Below are 22,129 nucleotides of genomic sequence, written 5' to 3' on the forward strand. Positions count from 1 at the left end.
ACCCTTAGATTTAGGTTTAGATAGGCGTTCAACCAACCCATTTGAAGTTCAATAAACACCCTTGAACTGTGATCACTTGTGTCTGTCTTCACTGTTTGATACCATACCTTCCTTACACCACAGAACCCCTTTTGGCACGGCCATATTGGCACCACAGCCAACACGGCATTGCTTATTCGGCGCAAGTTTGATTTAGTCATAGCTGCTGAAATTTATCAGCTGTGCCTTAAATTGCCCTTGCGCCAAATAGGCACATAACTGTGGCATATATAAAAAAAAAAATGTTGCTGCACTATGTGACATTTGAACCCGGGTTAGGAAGCAGGATGGAGCAACCAACTGCAGGGAGGCTGTTCAAGGTGAGCCATGATGGAGTAGAAGATTTGGCAGACCAGGAGCAAGCCACTCAGATCTAGACAGGCAGCAGAGGGTTTGGACCTACAATCCAGCGAGCAAAATCTGCTTGCTGGAACCCTCCCCCCCTTTCAATGTTTTGGAGGTCATCCTATCAGGATTGGCAAGTGAAAAACTATTCATTTAAGCACACCAACACACAAGTGGATAAAGGTGTTTGGCTAAAGATAACCCAGCCTAAATAGGACACCCGTCATACAAAAGGTACCTTAATAGGCTCTGCAAAGAGTCTTAAGCAGAACAACCATTTTGGCCTGCTTGTTTGGACCTCAGGGTTCAAACAAACAGATAACAAAACAAAATAGCCAGGGTGTAAGATGTTTAAAATTCCTTGATAGTCCAACAAAAAGGGAAGACCAACTCTATAATTGTAGGGAAGTCTGGCTTAAATCCAGGGAGGGAGGAAGGCTGGCAGTTAATTACAGTTAATTCCAATTGTCAGCCCCAAAGAATGTACTACACTGATAAACTGAAAATACAATTATTATAAGGTCAATCACTGAACATCTATTAGATCAAATAAGTACTTTGAGGTAAACATAACCTACAGCAAAACACAGTATTTGTATAAGTATTAAAACAGCAATTGGTCACTAACGGCCCCTTTCCATTCCGAATAGTAAAATGTAAGCCCACTAGCTTGGGTAGACATTATACATATAGGCTTTAGGATACACGATGCGAATACAGAACACAGCCACAATAATTTTGAATCCTTTAGCCCTAACCTAAATATAAACTACAAAGTCATGTAGCTTCTTGAGGGAGAAAAAAGGGGTTACACAACAGTCAACAATGCTCATGGTGCTGCCAAAATTCAGGATACATTTCCGATTACACTACACAGACACATAAATTCACATAAATTCATATTACACACCAAGAAATAACAAACGCACGAGCCCAGGGCCAAGTGGTAAGTACTCACCATGGCAGCTCCGGAAAACATGGCGAGACCCAAAGAGTAAAATACCTTCTCTTGCAGGGTGAATTCAGGATGCAGTCACCCAGACCAACATTGAACCAGAGGACTGTGACAAATCTGGACTATACGTCCCTTCTCCCGGGTTGGGGTTGAAAGCCTGCATCTTGGTAGCCTGCGGCTGAAATGTTCGAGGGACAAAAGACCGAAAGATATTTTTCTGAAAATAATTTTCGGTCTCTCCCCTGAGAATTTCAGCCACAGGCTTCCAACCCCCCCCCACCCACTACTTACCTTGCAGCGGCACACTTTGCTGTGTGCGGCCGACTTACTGTGTCCCTGCAACACCTGTTCCCTTTCACTTCTGTGATCGGGAACCATTGCCGCAGGGTACTTTGCTTGTTAAAAATAAAATTAAAAAACTTTCAGGACAGGATGTGGGGGACACCCCTGCAACCCCTAATCACAATATAGTGAGCGAGGGTGCAGGGTACACCCCTGCACCCCCTGCCACCAAATGAGGGATTTGGTTGAACTTTTATGCCGTTCAGAATTTTTGAACGTCTGAAATTCAGCCAAATCGCCCATTCTGTCTTTTTTTCTCCGGCTATTTGGACGTTACCCCTGTCATCCCTTTGGAGGCCAGTGAAGTAAGCTGTTTGGCTTCAGGTAATGCTGGATCTTACTTGAATTCCACAGTCAAAGAGGAACGATACACCCCTTTTGTTTGTGATGACATATATAAAATCACTAGGAACTTGGAATTTGGGAGAATCCTAGGCAGCCTCGGACAGGAGGCCGGAATTACAGTAGACCGTGGAGCCAGCGGTAGCACAGCGAGTGAGCGAGCGAATCGCTACCAAGACGCTGGAAGGCTGGTGTCATGACCGGCAAAGAAGTCAAGATCGAGATCGAGACGGTAAAGGGATCGTCTCTCCTGGTAGCATGGAAGCCGTGCTTACCTGAGGCCAAGACCAGAGCAGAGAGATTGTATCCCCCATCTCTGCACAAGAAGTGTTTTATCTGTGAGTCAGGAGGTGACCCCGCTGAGAGGGACTAACAGTGGTATTAGAGGCTGGAAGAGCCGCAAGGGTTACGAGAGCCAGAAAAACCTGAGCAGGCAGATGACCTCCCGAAGCGGAGGTAAAGCAGGTCTATCAGAGGATCAGAGGGCTTTGGAGAGCCCTGAGAAACCAAGAGACATTCGTGTTCGAGGCTGGGCAAGCAACCAGGGTTATGGAAGCCAACAAAAACTGAAAGGACAGACGCCCCCTGCTAAAGTAAGTCTGTCAGAGGGCCAGAGAACTTGAAGGAACCCAGGAAACACGAAACATAACGAGCAGAACTGGAGAGAGAGAGAGAGAACCTGGAGGGTTCCAGTCCACACAACAAGAACATTGACAAGGACCAAATCGAAAATTGTAGAATTGTATTAAACCAACATTTTCTTCCTTAAAAGAGGGAACTTCCTGAGAAAGGGATTCATGTGGCTGTTGCTCCGTCCTCCTTTTTGTTATTTTCTTTCCTAAGTAGTTGGGGCAGATAGCTAGGTTTTGGACTAAGGACTATTTCTTCTGGACTTTGACAAGCACCCTTACTTTTAGTTTGTTAAGCAGGGAATTCCCCTCATGGCAGTAGAGCAAGATAGGTGTTTTTCTTATTATTTAAATAAACACCCTTGAACATGTCACTACTTGGTCTGATTTGTTCTGGTTCGCCACAAGGCTCAAAGGAAGAATAATCGTGCTTGCTTGGAGTAGAACATACCAGCCAGGAGTGAAAACAATGGTAGGGACAAAGTCAGCTGTCTATTTGCAGTTAAAAAAAGGAGTGGGGTGTGGAAGCATACTTAGGTTATCAGCCGACCCTCAACCGTAAAAAGTTGGTATGCAAAGTTCCGGGGGGCATTCTCTCACTGGCCTTTTTTTACTACCAAATTGAGTAAGGGTAGTAAATCAACGTTTTGCCCACTCTGCTTGGATGTAATTGAAGATGAAGTGCATCATTTCTTCTTCTGCCCACTTTATCGTGTGGAGAGGCTGCAGTGGTTTAGGTCATTATGGATTCGTCAAAAAGCACCATCTATTCAGTTGGCCCTTGTCGCACTAAAACGTTACCCTTCTTACCCATCTGTGATGGCTGCTTCTGTTTTCTTCTGCTTTAAAAAAACGAAAGCTCTTGTCAAGCAATGATAAATACAATGTGGGGAGTTGGTTGCTGCTAGTGTTTTTATTGAAGATTTAATTGCCTTTTTACCTGTTTTATATCTGTTTGTATTATTTTATTATATGCTGTTAATATTTTATGGTGCTCCAGGGAGATGGAGGAACCCAACTAAGGAGGCTTAGATGGCTCAAGTGCAATACAGGCTAGCCAGCCAGCAGACAATGGTCTGACGACAGAAGTCGTTGTGGAAGTAACCCATAACAGCCCAAACAAACAGCAGAGGTGAGTTAGTGGTGTCCCAGCACCCTCCTGCACTACAACAGATTGATGCCTAAGGGGGCACGACCAAAGAGGTAGTTCAGTAAAGAAGTGTTTCCAGAACTGGAAACCCAGCCCATTCGATTGAAAACAAAGGGAGGGCGGGAGGGAGGACAGGCCATTAAGGATGATAAAGCAACATGCCGAAATCCCTACTCCCAAGAGCAAGAGTGTCCTCTAGTTATAACCAAACACTCATAGGCTGGCCTAAGCCTCCTCTCGACAAACCCAAGGGCAACTAAACAAAGGTTTGGCAGCCAGCCAATCAAGTTGGGCAAAAAATTATGCCGAACATTCAAGTCCACCTACAGAGAATGTGTATTGGCATGACTAAACCACTATACAGGTTGTATGGCTTCCCTCACAGTGGGCCCATTTTAGGACTACCTCGTCGTTTCCCTGGACATAGGTATGGACCAGAAAAATGGCCAAAAGAAGTACTTAACACAATACATTTACCCCTCAATTTGCTAGCAAAAATGTACATTGAGCTACTAATAGAGTAAACCGGCGTGCGCTAATGATGAAATGGCAGTCTTACGCACAAAGTGTTTTAGATGCGGCTTAAACTGCATAACGTCATCAAGTGGTTTCTTCGTGTGACTCACACGATCACTGAGACGGCTATGAATAACTAAACACGTTCAGTGTGCACCGTCAAGTAGTCGTGAATGGGCCAACGCGGGCAAGACATCGACAACGAAGCAGCAATCAGGTAGGTGAGCAAACACATGGATTTGAGTAGATACAATTTCACAATACCGGCAGCTAGTTGCTGCGATTCCTAAAACACACGCAGCTGACAATTACTCTGTTCCGTGTGTTTTTAAGTTGTGGCAAAACATTGAATTTTATGAGATTAAGCACAGAAGTATATCCCGTGGGCCAACGGCAACTCCTACATCAGTACACCCAAAAACAAACATCCACATCTTTCGTGAAAGGCACCAGGAATCCATGGTAATAAAGATTGGAGGTGGGAACAATTGTTTGCAATTTTGAATAGGCAGCACGTTGGCTAGATCTTACTGCACTACGACACTTTTTCTAAAGATGGTTAAACTGGAATCCTTTACCTTTGCTCTTTGTCACCAGCTCCTCTATTTAAATGTGCAAGTGGCCCCCCTAAGAGAGCAACACCATGTGATATGATATGATATGGCATTTATAACGCGCCTATACACAAGTGATTGAAGGCTCGACGAGGCAAGGGAGGGGAAACAGAGGGAAGACAGAGACAACAATCCTACTAGGCCAGGTGACATTGAGATTGCACAAGTGCAGGGGAAGGGGGAAGGGAAAAAGTGCAGAGGGATGGGGAGGGGGCAGTGCCGTACATAGGAGAACAGTAAAATAAATAAACACAATAAATAAAGACAAAGCCAGCTGGTGGCAAGGGTAAGTGCATACATCAGGTGTCAAGTGCTAGCAGCTATAGGGATACATAAACAGTCCCCGAGTGCAAGGGTTGCCAGGGGGGCAGAGCATGTGGGCAACTGGCAGGGGGGGGGGACCTGGGCCCGAGATCAGAGGGTAGCTAGGTAGCCAGTGCAGTTACAGATTCAACCAGGAGATCAGCAGGGTAGAGGAGGAGAGAAGGCAGAAGCAAAGAGGAAGGTCTTGAGGTGCTTCCGGAACCGGAGATGGTTCTCCTCAAGTTGCAGAGAGGCAGGGAGGCTATTCCAGAGGGAGTTCCAGGCAGAAGAAAGAGATCTACCACCAACTCGCTGCTTGAAGAAGCGACTAACCCTGAGGGAGTTGGAGGCGGATGAGTGAAGAGCTCGAGAAGGGAGATATTAAGAAGAAAGAGTTGAAGGTATTGAGGTACCAGGCCACAGAAGGCCTTGTGGACAATGCAGAGGGTTTTTAACTTAATCCTCGCTGCCACTGGGAGCCAGTGCAGAGATCTCAGTCCTGGAGAGATACGATCCCTGGGATTGAGCCCAAGGACAAGGCTTGCAGTCCTGTTTCGAATGAGTTGTAGAGGGCGGAGAGTAAAGGCAGAGAGATTTATAAAGAGGCTATTGCAGTAGTCCAGCCTAGAGAGAACCATAGCTCTGGAGACAGTGAGCTTCTGGTGGAAGGAAAGGAAGAATACCTCTGAGAAGGTGCAGCTGGTAGTGTGACTTCTTAGAGAAGTCAGAGATGTGAGGAGAGAAGGAAAGTGTGGATTCGAAGATGACACTGAGGTTTTTTTTAGCCTCACAGGTGGGAGCAGGAAGAGGGCCAAGAGAGGCCGGACAGAAAGTGACAGCAAAGGAGGGAGCATGTGTGCCGATGAGGAGGATCTCAGTCTTACTGGCATTAAGGCAGAGATCATTGGCGGCACACCACTCGTGGATGGCGGATAGACAGTCAGAGATGAGAGATGGAGAAGAGGAGGCTGAAGGGAGCCTGAAAATGAGCTGAGTGTCATCCGCATAGCACTGAAAGTTGGGGCAGAGAGCGGCAATGCAGTTGGAAAGAAGTGCCAGGTATTGGTTGAACAGCCAGGGAGAGAGATTAGATCCCTGGAGAACACCATGTGCAGCGGGCTAGAAGGACCTGTAAGTACTGGATTCCTTCCTATATTATGACATAAGTTTTAAAATTAAGCAATATAGTTATTAATAAAGTGTGAAATACGTTTGACCCTGGAGTAAGTATGGAGTAAGTATGTATGTTTGTTTTTACTCCTAGGTGAAGGCCTAATCAATGGGCACTTGACACACCAGTACAGGATGAAATACAGACTGGTAGTAAGCAAGTTATTAATTTACGAGATGATTGCAAAAAGAGAATAACTTACAAAGCACTAATTTAGGCTGTTCTACAGTGTGTTACACTCAGCTTAAGGACTACTTGTGAATTCATAACAAGAGCTTAGAAATGCAGAGAGTTCAGCAAACACTGTGTTACTAGTATTCTTCTTCTATTTTCTTTAAAAATGCTAATGCTATATTGTTTACATGAATCCCCTGAAGAAGTTCCCATAACATTCTGAATTGGTGTTAAGTGAACAAAACATGTTCCGTAACATTACAAGCCATATTAGAATAGCTTGATATCAATGGAATAAGACGCTATCCAACCACATAGTAGTGATACTCTCACTATAAACTGCATTTGGACAGAGTGTATTACGAATAGTAGCGTGATACATCAGAAAATCTGTTAGCTAGATTGATTGCTGCCACCAACCTACTCCTCAACACACTATCTGGGTGAGCAAACAAACTCACCCATGGACAAAATGGGGTGCGTGTGGAGCACCCCAGCCATGTTAGCCATATAGGCTACAAAGGGCAGTAAACCAAACAGGAGTTGCAGCTGAAGGGCAGCTTCATAACAAGTATGGTGGGAAGGCCGTCGACCCTACTTTTGAGGTGTACAATGCACAGGCTATACCTGCAAGTCTTAATGGATACGAACTGTGGGTCCAAGGAGATTTTATGTCTGGAAAAGTTGGAAAACAAATTTCTCTTGACATTATTGGGACTTCAACCCCACCGCCACCCCAAGTGCACTGGTTCCATTGCTGCTTCAACTGAGAAACTTCTTTATTTTTACCATTGTCAAAAAAAACTGATACTAGGGGGATGGAAGACAACAAAACCACAGTAAAGATCTAAATGGGTGCAGCAAATGCGCCGAATATCACTGGTTGAGAAAATACTTTGGGAAAAAAGAAAACATGTAAACTTTTTGAAGAGATTAGGTCACGTTTCATCCAGATTGTATTATGACAAACTTCTATGAGAGAAGAGCGGAAGAACTGCTGGTGGGGGATATACTGTGCCTGGACTAAGCTGTACATGTTGTGTATATGCTTGCTACTTTCTTCCAATATTATTATTCTGTAAATAAAATGTTGTGAACAAAAACATTGCAAAAATCAGATGCTTGTAAAATAGTTTCCCTAACACTCTATAGCCATTAATTGGCAAGAAAATGTTTATAGTGCAATGTTTGATTTGTGCACTGCTGGTGTTTACCACATGTGAGCAAGAATCTGCATGTTATTAACTTATTTTAAAGCACACAATGAAAACATGTATTCAATGCATTTTACTAAAGTGCTTAAACTACTTTTCTGCAACACATTCAAAGCTGCATATTAGTTTTCTTAAGTCCAAACAGATGCTAAATTGGTTAAATGGATCAGCAAATGGAAAAACTCTTACATTAGAATAATCATGAGTGGATGTATTAAAGGGGATGACAGTGTGTGGTCATGTATTGTAAGGAATTAAATACCCCTTACCATGCATAAAAAAGATAATACTGATATCATTATAAAGTATGGTAGGGGGTGTCCCATAGCATATACTATCTGGAAAGCAAGGCTCACCAGGATTTAGAATTAGCTGGAGTGGAACATTCCTCATTTTGTTAAGAGTGTGTATATTCATTGTTGCTTGGGCATTCATCCTTCATGTTATTTCAGCTCTCATAGGAAAGATAGCAAACTATCAAACAGTTGCAGTTGGACGTGTTGTAAGGGTGTCGAAGAAGGAAGCCGACAGGTGGCATGGTTATGGCTATAGACTTTTATATGAGTATACAAAGTCCCTCACCATCCCTATTTCTAAGAGGGGTCTCCCTGCCTCAAAACCAAGAGTAAAGGGTCCATCAGAATTTCCATCAATTCAAATACCACTGTCCCGTGTCACAACCTACTTTTATGCCTCACACCACAACTAAAGGATATTATAACAAAAAGTTCCTTCTCCAGGACAATGGGCCTCATTACACGGTAGGCGGTGAGCCATGGCGCTATTAGCTATTAGCGCCATGGCTCATGCCAGTAAAATACCGGCACCGCCTTGGCGGAAAGAGGATTTACCGCCCCATTCCAAGGTTGGAGGGGCGGTAAATCCCCCTTCCGCCATTGCCCTTCCCCATTCCCATTTCTGCCCCATAGGGCTCTATTGGAATGGGGAAGGCGCTAATTACGGCACCGCAATTTTGCGGTGCCGTAATTAGCTCCAAGGTCCCTTAGCGGGTTGGATTTTAACGCCTGCAAAAAGCAGGCGTTAAATCCCCCAACCCGCAAAGGGACCTCGTAGTAAGGCGGTAAGGATTTACCGGTACCGGTATTTTACCGGTACCGGTAAATCCCTACCACCATCTGTGTAATGAGGCCCAATATCTCCTTTCTCCTGATGCTCAGATAGTGCTCAAAAGAAGGTTCTCTTGCAGCACAAATATGCTAGGGGAAATGACTCCCTTACCCTGGCGTGCAGGTTTCACACAGTCTTTATACAATTCCAAATCCAGGACAGTGGCTCCCTTCTCCTGGTGAGATCGATACAGTTCCAATAAAACCAGGGGGAATGTCTCCCTTACCCAAGAGTTTCTACAACTCTCAGTTTGCTACCAAGAGAATGACTCCCTTCTCCTGGTATTGCTGGTATTGCTTGTCACAGTTCACAGCAAGGCCAGGAGGGATGGGTCCCTTCCCCTGGTGTCTTTAAAGAATGTTCCAAGAGCTGACAGAGGACATGGATGGAGGCTGAGTAATGCTGGGCCTCTGCCCCTGACCCTCACAACATAAAGACCTGCGATGAACCCCCACTGCATCAGAAGTTGAACTTTATCTCGCTAAACATAAAGGGCCTGAATTCCCCCTTCAAACGGAAATGTGCACTGCAATGGCTCCAAGAAATGGAAGGCTCAGTGGTCTTCTTACAAGAAACTCACTTGCTGCCGCTGGATTTCACTCACCTTCGAAGTGGTCACTTTCCACTCCAGTACCTTGCTTCTAATGGGACCAAGAGAGGGGGCACCGCCATCCTGTTATGCCAGGAATGTCCAGTTCAAGGCCCTGGAGACACTACTGTGCCCAGAGGGGCAATTCACAGCAGTCAAAGGCTTCGTATATTGACAGCTCTATTCTTTCATCTCGGTCTATGCCCCAACGAGGGTCAGGAAGCATTCTACAAGACCCTGGCCAATTCCCTTCTCTCCTTTGTCGAGGGCCAACAGATCATAGGAGGAGACTTTAATGGAGTGCCCAACCCCCTATGGGACAGATCGCACCCCTGGGACTTTAAACTCACCACAAAACTGCTCCACCTGTTCCTGACACTGGGGATGGAAGACTCATGGCGTGTGCTCCACCCAGGCGAAAAAGACTTCGCTTTCTTCTCATATGTTCACAGGATGTCCTCCCGAATAGACCTTATGCTGTCCTCCCCACAAATTCTCGCCTTTGTAGACGAAGTAGCCATGCAAACAAAAGTGCTCTCGGATCATGCCCCAGTTCAACTGACGTTTCGAGCCCACGATCCTGATCCATCTCCGAGGCGCCGCTGGACCCTATACGATCCCATCCTGAATGAGATGCTGCTGAGGGACTCCATTGCTAAAGCGATCTGGATATTCTTTCGGGAAAACCCGATGGAAGACACGTCCCCAGCTAATACCTGGGATGCCATGAAAGCGGTAGTGAGTGGAGAACTAATTGCACAGGGCGCTGCATACCATAAACGCAAACAGTGGGCCTGCATGGAGCTAGAAGCGGAGGTCCAAAGGGCTGAAGCTCAGCACAAAGGAAAGTGATGGTCCCAAAAGACCCAACGTGCTCTACAGACAGCCCGGAAGAAGATGGAGGCCCATTATGCAGAGGAGAAAGCGCACTTGCTGGCCAGGTCCAAGCAAGCCTATTACGCTAAAAACAACAAAGCAAATTCCTTGTGGAGAAATTGACGAAGAGAAAGAACACCATAGTGGCCCTCCGCGACTCCCAGGGCCTGGTCCAATATGCTGATCGGGATAAACTACAACTGGCAGCGACCCATCTTGCCGAAACGATGTCGTCAGCGCCACGAGACAAGGCAGAACAGACAAAATACCTGTAAGGAGCCACCCTTCCACGACTTGAGGAGCCCGACAGGGAGGGATTAGATGCCGCAATCACAATTGAGGAGGTGGACGATGCCATTAAGTCTCTAAAGCCTAGAGCCCCTGGCCCCGACGGGTTCACAACAAGATTTTACAAACTGTTCCACCCCCAGCTGGTGACCCCGCTAACAGCCCTCTTTAACTCATTTGGTATCTCAGGCTCTATCACCCCATCTATGCAAGAATCCATAACCGTGCTTGTCTTTATACCCGGCAAAGACCCCAGTGAAAACAGCTCATATAGGCCCATCTCCCTACTAAACATTGATGCTAACATTTATTCTAAGGTTCTGGTGAATCGCCTGGCCTCCATCCTGCCCACGCTGGTCGATTCAGATCAGACGGGTTTTATGATGCATAGATCAACTGGAGACAACATTTGTAGAGCCCTAAACTTAGTGGACATAGCGGCCCAAGATTCACATAGATTGGCCCTGCTGGCGCTCGACGCCACCAAGGCCTTTGACAAAGTAGACTGGACCTTCCTGCAACTCACCCTGGAAGATTTTCATTTTGGCCCAAGCCTCTGTAAACTGGTCCTGGCCAACTACCAGTCCCCAAAGACCCTGCTCTGGGTTAATCACTACCTCTCTCAACCGATCTCCTGGGCCTGTGGGACCAGAAAGGGATGCCCCGTCTCCCCCCTTTTGTTTGCCCTAGTAATGGAGCCACTCGCCCAGTGGATTTGAATAGACCTAAGCATCAATGGCCTCCCTGTTGGCACCTCCCAGCACAAGATCTCACTTTATGCTGATGATGTTCTGTTATCTATAATAGACATCCATTCCTCATTGGCTTCAGCTCTCCTGGAACTCCACAGATTTGGGAGGGTCTCTGGATTTGCCATCAAGAGCGCCAGGGGACCACTCCGGTGGTGATAGTGCGCGGTACAAATATCCTTTAACATTAACATTAACATCAATTACGGGAAATCGACGGCTCTGGGAATAGGCTTGGAGCCAGAGGAACGGGAGGCCCTGAGGCCCCTATGCCCGATCCATTGGAGTGAGAGATCTATCCCATACCTGGAAGTCCAGATCCCGGCCCGCCCTTAAGCGGTATACTTATTAAAATTCACCCTGCTGTTTAATGAACTGGAGAGGGACCTGGAACGATGGACCGCACAGGAGATCTCTCTCATTAGGCAGATTACCACCTGCAAGATGAATCTCCCCACGTTTCCTCTATGCTTGTTTATCCCTGCCAACTTCGACCCCCTCATCCCGTTTGGCTTATGTAGAGGAAAATGCTTTGGTTCATATGGAGAGGTCGAAAGGGGAGAATATCTCGGAAAGCAATATGGGCAACTCCCGATTGCGAGGCTTAGGGGTCCCCGACCTACGTAAATACCATGTAGCGTCATAATTGGTGTGTTCCAAGTCTGGGACATGACCACTGGGCCCCACGAAATGGGTGGAACTAGAACAGTCCCGCCTCACACCACTCATCTGCTTTCTCCCTCATATTTCACCCCCACCATGGAAGTCCTGGGCGGGGATCTTGACCTCCACCAAACACACCCTTAGTGTATGGGATTGGGCATTAAAACACAAGGGTATTCCACGTGGCCTGGGCCGTCTTTCCCCGATTTTTCACAATCCGGCTTTCTCACCTGGATCCCACCTTAGGCACTTCAAAAACTGGGCAGCTGGGGGGCTTGAATCCCTGGGACAACTTTTTGAGAATGGCCAACCTCGAACCTTTGAACAATTTAAATTGACCTTCCACCTAACTGAAGCGGATAGGTTCTCCTATTCACAACTCAGACATTGGTGTTCTCATCCCCAGACTCGACAAGCAGCTGCACAGAGTCCTCTGGAAATTACCTTGCAAGGATTGCAGCATAGGGGAAGGATCTCTACTCTAGACAAGCTGCTGCAGGACGATTTGCTTACCACCGGACTCTCCTATATGGCACAATGGGAGGTGGATCTGGGACACCATCTGGAGGACCAAACCTGGGTTGACATATGGTCCAGGAACCACTCCTCTTCCTTTTGCATCACCAATCAGGAATGTGCTCATAAACTCCTCCTGAGATGCTACTACCCCCCCAAACCCCCGCCTGCACTGGTTCAACCAATCCCTAGATCCTCAATGTTGGCGCAAATGTGGACAGCCCGGCTCATACTTCCATATGTGGTGGTCTTGTCTGATCACACAATCTTTTTGGGTGCAGTGAATCTCTCCTATAGAAGACATCACTCATGTGATTATCCCAAGGGAGCCGGAAATTGACTTATAAGGCACACCGGCTCCGGAGATCTACCCAAGATCAGGGAGAAAAGCTAACCTCTTGACCCAACTCCTACTTGCGGGAAAGATTACAATTGGCCATACCTGGAAATCCACTGAGGGCCGCTCTATGGTTCTATGGTGGATCAAACTCTGGGACATCTTAGTGGCAGAAAAAGTTATGGCGGCTAAAGAGGGCCTCCTACATCGGTTTACAGACATTTGGGCTACGCTTATGGAATATGACAGGGACCTCCCGGCGCTGACCTATAAGCCTCTCCCAGTTCAACTGGCTCTACAGACAGGCTCAGAATTAACCATGGAAGATGCTGCTCCACTGACCCAGGAGGAGACCTGATATAGGGACAGAAGGGGTTGGGGGAGTATTGGGTACTCCAAACTATGACTACTCAGTCCTCGTTAGCAATGATCTTTGGTAAATGTTTGTATCATTTTGCTTGCATGTTCTCCTTTGTGCTTCCGGTTTAAAATAAACTTTTTAAAAATAAAATAATGTTCCAGGAGCATTGGCCGCTTCTCCAGGAGAATCACTCCCTTCTCCTGATGTCTCAAAGTTCCTTCTCCCAATCCTCAGCTTGATTTACATTTTGCCACTGTGTTTTGTTGTAAGCAAAGTCCCAAATCCTTCTTTGCTGATCACTGGGCGAAGTGCTGCCACTGCAACGAGGAGGTTCGCCTTGCTTGTTCCCTTTTGGGGTTCCAGACCCTTTGTTGCAACTTGCCCTTTCCCTGCAACCTGCACTGCATGCATGGAATGCCTGGAGTGACTGCCATGGAGAAAATGTTATCTTCGGAATGGTTCTGGATTTGTCCTTTGGAAGATGGGTTGACAAGAGAGGGTGCCGGTGGATGTTGTCCACTAGATACATACCTGATGTCCCTATATGTGCCATTTTAATCTGTACCTGAGACTGTCTCAGGTACAGATTAAAGATGTTTCCTGTCCCTACACTAGTCTGTGTCATCTGTGGCCAAGACTTTGTTATAATACTTCTCTCGTAGTCAGTGGGCTAATTACTGCCACTGCAACGAGGAAACTCTCCTTGGATGCTTGGTTTGTACTGTTTGGGTTCTCCGACCCATCTCTGGTGGTCAGTGGGCTTATTGTCGCCACTACAATCAGGAAGTTCTCCTTGGATGCTTGGTTTATGTTGGTTAGGTTATCCAACCCTTCTCTGGTGGTTAGTGAGCTTATGGTCGCTACTGAGATGAGAAAGCTCTCCTCGGATGCTGGTTATGTCACTGTTAGGGTCCCCGGCCAGTCTATCTTCCACTCTGTGTCCCCTCCGGGTACCTAGCACCTCCCGCTACCCTCAAAGGGGTTTCGGCATACCACTGGGACTTCCTGGGACTAAAATATGCACTTTGGACTCGCTGATCAAGAGTGCAGGGTAATGGCTGCAAGCCTCAGTACGAAAAAAAAGAAGGTGGCACTTTTCTATGCGCCCAAATTAAATGCTTCCTTTCTTAAGGCAAGGGCAATAGCTATCAAATGGGACTACAGCACGAGTAGAGCGCTCGCTTTGACATCTGTGCAGAGCCTGCTAACGCAGGTTCGAATCCCGGCGGGGCAAAACTCAGCCTTTCATCCTTTCGAGGTCGATAAATGAGCACCACACACCGTGGGTAATAATAAGCAGGGCTCAGATACCTGAGGGTTCGTAGCGCTATATAAGTGCCAAATTATTATTATTATTATTAAGTGCATAAAACTCTGACGGACACCTTTTGAGGTTCATGTTTGCTGCCATCAGTGTGCACGAGAAACGGCACTGAGTATTTTGAGCCCCAAAAGAAGCAAAGCCTCAGTAACAACATATAAACAGGTCTTGTTTATTTATCTACTTTATTTATTTTATATTTTGCATTTGTAGAGCACACACAAACCCGCGGGCATCAGGGCGCTTTTACCAGTTACATGGGGCACAAGCTTGGGTGTAGGCATAGGTACAGATCCGTATTTTCCGACGTGGAAACACATATGCAATACTATACTTACGGACATGCAGCATTCGTGGTCCATAAGGATGAATGGGTAGGTGTTAGGCAAACAATCAGGTTTTCAGGGCTTTGCGGAAGATCCAGTAGGATTCTTCCACTTCAAGGGCGTGTGGGAGAGAGTTCCAGTATTTGGCTGCAAGGAATGGGAATCTCGATCCTCCCGCTTTGGTTCGTTTGAACTTGGGTTGGACCAGCCTGTCGGAGTATGGGGCTCTGGTGGGCCTATTAGATTGGACTTTGGCGATTTTCTGAGCTAGGTATGGTGGGGCTGCATCGGGTGATTGATAAAGTCTTGAATAGGATTCTTTCATTAATGGGTAGCTAGTGAGCAGCTCTAGGGGCGGCCGAGATGTGCTCAGATCTTGGGATATTGAGGGCAGCGCATAAGGCATTATTCTGGATGTTTTTGTTTAATGTTTCGTGTGGATGTGCCAGCAAATAGGACATTGCAGTAATGTAGCCTAGTGCTGACCACTGCCTGGGCGATCGTGAGACAGTTGTCTCTGGATAGGAAGGGCCTGGCGGCATTGAGCAGCTTTGTTGAGTAGGCTGCTGCGGAGGAGATGGCATTTACGTGCCGAGTTAGGGAAAGAGTGGCAACAAGGTGGACTCCCAGTGTTTTTACCGAGGAGGATACAGGGATCACAGATCTGGCAATGTTGAAGGTGGAATATTGAGAGTCAAGGGTTTTTAAGGCAGCTGCCTGATCAATAATGAGTAGCTCTAACTTCACATCATTGAGGCAGAGGCCCTGGGTCGCCATCCATCCCTGGATAGTGGCGTAAGTAGAGCGGAGGGTGGAGGAATCTTTATGGTAGGATCTTGAGAGTGGGAGAAGAATCTGCGTGTCGTCGGCATAGTTGGTGTAAGTTATGCCGAACGAGTCCAAGTGGTCAAAGAGAGGCTCTGTGAAAAAGTTATAGAGCGTGGGTGAAACACAGGATCCTTGGGGAACCCCACAACTGATTGGGGATGGAGTGGCACAGTCATTGTCGGCAAATACTTTCATCACTCTGCCTTGGCGGAAGGAATCTATCCAGGCGGCGGCTTCCTAAAGAGAAAGCAGCGGAGGAGGTGAGATGATGGCATAGGATGTTGTGATCGACTACCGAGTACATGGAGCAGACAGCCAAAAAGACACAGAAAGAACAAACCTTACCTTTTCCTCAAGAGGCATGACTAGAATTCCTCCAACCTTCAGAAGGTTCTTCATGTAGTCTTCGTGATCCTTCTGGACACCAGCACCACAGTAAATGCGGTCATACAGGGAGCAATCCAAAGAAATGTCCAGACAATTACCGGCCACAAAGCTGGGCTCACAAAATTCAAACCTTGAAGAGAAGGGGCGGAAAATGAGAGTCCTTCTTTATTACCAATATCAGCTCCCAGTGCCACATTACCTACTTACCCTTGCACATTAATCCACACAAACATCGATTCGGTTTTACAGTAATATGGCTGCAGGATGCTACACTTGTAAATTAATAAAATCTTAAAACAGACGGCCTTCAAAACTCACAAAAAAACAACCACCTTACTTGTCAAAGCTGTCACTGTTTCGGACGAATAAGTCCAGTTTCTGCTTTGCATACTCAATGACATCAGCATGAAGCTCCACGCCGTGGTTAGTGCCAAAGGGGCCTGTGGGAAACAAGAAAGTAAAAACACACCCTTATGTAGCCAAAAAAGTAGATTTCTGGTCTTACTGCTCACTTCCATAAATGCATTCTCTGCACGCGCACTGGACAGGAAGCACAGATTTGGGTTTCTATGAAGTGAACAAGTCACTGCCCGTGGAATAGCAAGGTCAGCTAAATGCTACAAACAAAAACTGCAACTCTAATTGGTTATGAGAGCGCTTATTGTTACAGGATTAATCGGCACTAATGGCACGTCTAGGAAAAGCAGACTCAGCAGGCAGGCAGAAAGGTTTATTATGCTGATATGGCAACATGCTTATTCAGGGAGCAAGAAATTACACTTCTGACATATTGGTTTTTCTAGACTCCAAGCAGATGTATTCTGAATTGCACTTTACATTTTCATTTATTTCACTATGTGCCTGACTGCAAACTAGACTCATTCAGGCATCTAGACACTTTTCATATTCCTGCAGGGCACTGGAATTCTTCACAAAACATTAAAATCCCTCTGCAGACCGACATTTGAAGCATCCCTTTGATAAAGTAACTTTTATTCTAGGCTAAGGTGAGATACACAATGCAGGTCCCTCCTTGAACCACCTAGTCTCTGAAACACCAAAATCATTTGTAGCTCTCTCCGGCTATCCATGACATGGTACCTTTCACCATCTCCAGCAAGTTTGCCAGTAGCAGAGGCTGATTTTGGTGCCGGGGAGCGGCTAATAGGGTGCCAGCAGGACGCGGGGGCGCACTGGGCAACAGGGGAGAGTAAAGGGGGAGAGGGTGTGCACCTGTGGCTCTGCCACTGAGTTCTGTACTAAGGTCGCACCCTCCAGCAGGCGATAGCAATTTCTAGCAAAGTCGAATCTGTGTGTTCTTGAATTGCTGCTGTGTTAAAAATTAGGCTTTTACCTCTTTTCTATGCAAGATGAATCTGTGTGTTCATGCATTTGCTGCCGCATTAAAAAAAACTAGGCTTTTTCCTCCTTTCTAGAAAAGTCGGATCTGTGTGTTCTTGCATTGCTGCTGTGTTAAAATGAGGCTTTTCCCTCTTCCCTCTGTCTTCGGTCCACCCTCTGTCCTGATAACTCGCTTCTTGGCGTCGTGCTTCTGCTATATGATGTTACCTAGGCCTTTCTCCCTTCGTTGACACTTGACTCAATTGTGCCATTGCTGTTGGTTGTAGTTGATGGTGTGCTCTACAGTTCATCCTCTCCCCTCTCCCATTCTCCCCCCTTCTTCCTCTCTGCACTCTCCCTCAATGGTGCTTTCAATCTACCCTATCTTCTCGAATTGCTATTCTATCACCTATCCTATCCCTCTAACGAAGTTCAAGAAGGATCTCCGGGTCTCCAATCCAGGCCTCCCCATCGCTGACACATATGTCAACGGTTGTTCCAAGCAGAATCTCACCAACATCCTCTTTGTTGTTCCTTTGCCGGACCTATGGATTCCCCTTATGGTCTCTGTGCTCTCTCCTTTCTCTTCCTCTTCCATTAATGGTGGCACCCATTGGGAGGTACTCTTAGCATCCATCCTGTCCTCTAAGCGCATTCTTAATGTCTACCAAAATGTCACTGTCATTGTCCAGGGCTCTCAGTCCAACCTCCTCCTTCTTGATAGGCGTCTTCCGTCTCTCATCAACTTCCTCCCCTCTCCTGCCTCTCCCCCTTCTGACACTCCTCTGGCCCCTCTGCCACCTCCGATCGGTGTAACAGACTCCTGTACTGATCCTCGCAAAAACTTCAAAAAGTGGCATCCTGCTCCACTTAGCTACCCTCAACTCTTGATCTGCTGTCACACACTCCTCTGACATCTGCCATCTCCTTGAAGACCTCGAACTAGATCTTGACATCCTCGCTCTAACTGAGACGTGGTTCACTGCCAGCTTTGTCATAGGTTTTGACACTCTCCTCCCTGAGGGCTACAAGATCCTCTCTAAGCCCAGGCCTAACCAGCCCAGGAGCGGAGTTGCTCTGATCTTCCCTGAGTGGGTCCCTGCTTCTACCATACCCACTCAGGCCTACTCCTCTTTAGAATGCCTTGTCTGCAGGCTTGGTGTCTCTCCTAACCTCTGTCTGACTCTGGCCCAACATCTACAGGACACCTGGCCAGATAGCCCACTTCCTCCCTGAATGGGCTGACCTCACTGCTTCGCTCCTTGCCTCCTCCTCCAAGCTTCTCCTCCTCAGAGACTTCAATATTCACCTCAACTTCCTTGATGCAGCCTCTGGGTTCTTCTGCAACCTCCGTGACTCTCTTTCCCTCGCCATTCTTCCCTCCAGTCCGACGTTCTCAGCCGGTCACACCTTAGATGCTCTCATCTCTTCTGACATCCCCATATCCAACCCTCTCATTGCTCCTCTCTCTTGGTCTGATCAGGCTCTCCTTTCCTCTCACTTGGACCGGCTGGGTCCCCTGGCCAAGCCCCCCACCTGCACTGCCAGCCTCGTCCTCTATCATTTGACCTATGAAGCGAGTATCAGTTGCTGCTTTTGCCGCCCCCTTCACTCCCCTCCTACTCCTACCTCTGATTCTCACTCTGACTCAGCCCTTACAAACCTTCAACTCTCCATCTCCAACACTCTGGACATCCTTGCCCCTCATCAGGATCCGCATGAAACCTACCTCCAAGTGCAATTCCTGGTATGACTCTGACCTGGTCACTCTGAAACGCAAGTGCAGAATGGCTGAGCGGAAGTGGCAGGCATCTAGCACATCCCCTGACAAACTGGCCTGCGCCTGCTCCAAAGGCAATACAGACTCTCCATCTGCTCAAAGAAGAGGCCACTAAGAACACAGCTGAACTTTTCAGAATCTGCAAGGAACTCGCCAACCCTACTGCAGTCTCCACTTCTCCTCTACCTTCCCTGGCTATCTGCACTTCCCTGGCCGCTCACTTCATTTCTAAAACCCAGGACATCTTGTCCTCACTCTCTCTACTCTTCACCCTTCTCCCTCACCCGCTCTCGGCCCTCTCTTGGCCCCCCTCTCACTCCCCTTCTACTGTCCTCTTTTTCTCCATAACACATGATGAGGTTTAAAGACAAGTCCATTCCATGAAAGTCTCATCCAAACAGGTGCTTCCCTGCTCCTCCAGAACTATCAAGGACAACTTTGTCTCCCTTGCTCCAGCCTTAGCCGATTTCTGCAATCACTCCTTTGCCACTAGATCCTTCAAAGCACTCCTCAAGAACTCCCTTGTGCAACCGCTCCTCAAAAAAGCCTTCTGCCGGCCCCTCCTGTCCAGCAAACTACTGCCCAATCTCCATTACCCCCTTCCTGAGCAAACTCTTGGAGAAGCTGGCCATCTCCCAGCGTATCCACCACACTGAATCTGTTGGTTGTCTCCACGACCACCAGTCTGGCTTCAGAGCTGGCAGAGGCACGGAAACTGCTTTCCTGAACACTGTGAAACCTGCTCTCTAATCTCGACTCCAGCTCTCCTTCCGTTCTCATCCTTCTTGACCTTTCCTCTATCTTTGATACAGTCAATCATGCCACCCTGATAAATCGGCTCTGATAGCCTTAGCATCACAGACCTGGCTCTGGACTCGTTGACCTCCTTCCTCTTAGACTGACCTTTGCAGGTTCAACTGGGCCCTTTTCTCTCCGCCATGTCACTCTCCACCTGTGGAGTCCCTCAGGGCTCTATCCTCTCGCCTTGGCTTTTCAACATCTACCTGGCTCCTCTGGCCCACTTGATCTCCAGCTTCTCCCAACTTCCAGTGTTATGCAGATGACATGCAGCTCTCCTTCAAGGGTCCCTCCTCTGCATCCTCCTCTTACCCTGTCATTCCTAACTGCCTGTCTGCTATTCAGGCATGGTGCCCTGCTAACAATCTCTGCCTTAATGCCTGTAAGACAGAGATCCTTCTCATTGGGACTCCTGCTCCCTCCCACACTCAGGCCGCCCTCCATGAGCTCCACTCCCCTTACCCTCCTGTAAGGTTAAAAACCTTTGGGTCATCTTCGACTTCTCGCTCTCCTTCTCTCCTCACATCACAGACCTTGGCAAGGAGGCCCACTTTCAGCTGCAGCTCATCAGGGGCGTTCTCCCTTTCCTCACCATGCCCCAGAAACTCAATGTCTCCAGAACTCTGGTCCTCTCCAGGATGGACTACTACAACAGCCTCTTCCTTAATATGCCTAACTCCTCCCTTTGCTCCCTTCAACTAATCCAGAATACGACTGAGTCTTATCCTTGGCCTCAAGCCCAGGGACCGCATCTGCCCAGCCCTAAAATCTCTCCACTGGCTCCCGCGTTGCGGCACCTATCAGGTTCAAGACCCCCTGCATTGTCCACGAGGCTTTCTGGGGACTACGACCCCTCTACATCCAACTCTCTCGCCCTAAATACCTCCTTGCTAGTGCCTTTCGGTCGTCTAGAGCAAACTCTCTGCAGATCACATACTTTTCCAAGCAGAGAGTGGGGGTAGATCTCTCTCCTCCACAGGTGCCTCCCTCTGGAATGGCCGCCCTGCCCCTCTCAGATTTCAGCAGGATCTCCTTAAGTTCCAGAAGCTTCTCAAGACCTTCCTTATCTCTTCTTCCTCCCCTCTCCCCCTCCCCTGCTAATGTCCCTGTACTTGCCCCTCCCCTGCACTTGCCTGGCTGGGCTTGCACCCTTTTAGCCCTTGCAGCCCTTTACCTCACACTTAGCCCATGGACCTTCTTCTCACTGGCCTTTCCGCCCTGACCGGCACTTCCACCCCTTCCCTCTCCCCTGCACTTCTCTTAATGTACTTGCATGTTCTGAATGTCACAAGACATAGTAGGGTCATTTTGTTTTGTCCTCCCTTTCCTCCACCCTCTTATCTTGTTGCGCCTCGAAACACTTGTGTATAGGCGCATTATAACCACCCATTCAATCAATACCGTGGTTGAGAAATCTGAAAAATTAGAAATAAATATTTACCCATGCTCTACATTCACCAGAAGATGACCCCAATGAGATATGCAAGAGTAAACCTGTGAGCAGGACCAGACCTAGAACTTGCAGGGCCCCGGCGGGCAAAAGGTGTGGGGGGGGCCGCTTTGATTTGAATAAATATCAGGGATATTACAGAAAATGATATTGTAGAATGAGTCTTCAATACACAAATGTATCAAGGGAAGTTAAATTAAAAATGTTGCCATGAGTAAGACAGGAGAGAAATAAACGGTGATGTACAGCATATGAATCGTAGCAGACAGTGTTTGTTTGTTTATTTATTTCTATAGCGCTCCGGACCCGGGAGTAAAAGGGCGCTTAGTACAAGTTACAAGGCATAATACATGGTAATAAGCAGTAATAGTAGAGCAGCAGAAATATACAGAATATACAGACAGTGGAGGTGATAACAACCAATAATGACAAAATGAGACATGTGCAATATGTACAGTTTATATCTGAGACTAGCTTAAATGTTTCCTATTTGTCAGAAGCCACCCAAGGGCAAGTTTCCTGAATGACTGGAAGGATTTGGAGGACTTAATATTCAATGGCAGGGTGTTCCAGAGTTGGGAGGCGAGGACAGTGAAG

The 22,129-nt window shown here is 47.3% G+C and overlaps 1 protein-coding gene across 1 annotated transcript in view; it reads right to left on the minus strand.

Annotated features, from left to right (window-relative positions):
• The window catches only part of PCMTD2 (protein-L-isoaspartate (D-aspartate) O-methyltransferase domain containing 2), a 364,048-nt gene that overhangs the window by 89,000 nt on the left and 252,919 nt on the right, over window positions 1-22,129 (minus strand). The window contains exons 3-4 of the mRNA XM_069650823.1: window positions 16,501-16,603; window positions 16,122-16,293 (exon numbers count right to left, since the gene is read on the minus strand). Coding sequence (XP_069506924.1) covers window positions 16,122-16,293; window positions 16,501-16,603 — 275 coding nt within the window. The remainder of the gene's footprint in view (window positions 1-16,121; window positions 16,294-16,500; window positions 16,604-22,129) is intronic.

Source organism: Ambystoma mexicanum, chromosome 3p (assembly GCF_040938575.1).
Source record: "Ambystoma mexicanum isolate Mex_15411 chromosome 3p, UKY_AmexF1_1, whole genome shotgun sequence".
NCBI lineage: Eukaryota > Metazoa > Chordata > Amphibia > Caudata > Ambystomatidae > Ambystoma > Ambystoma mexicanum.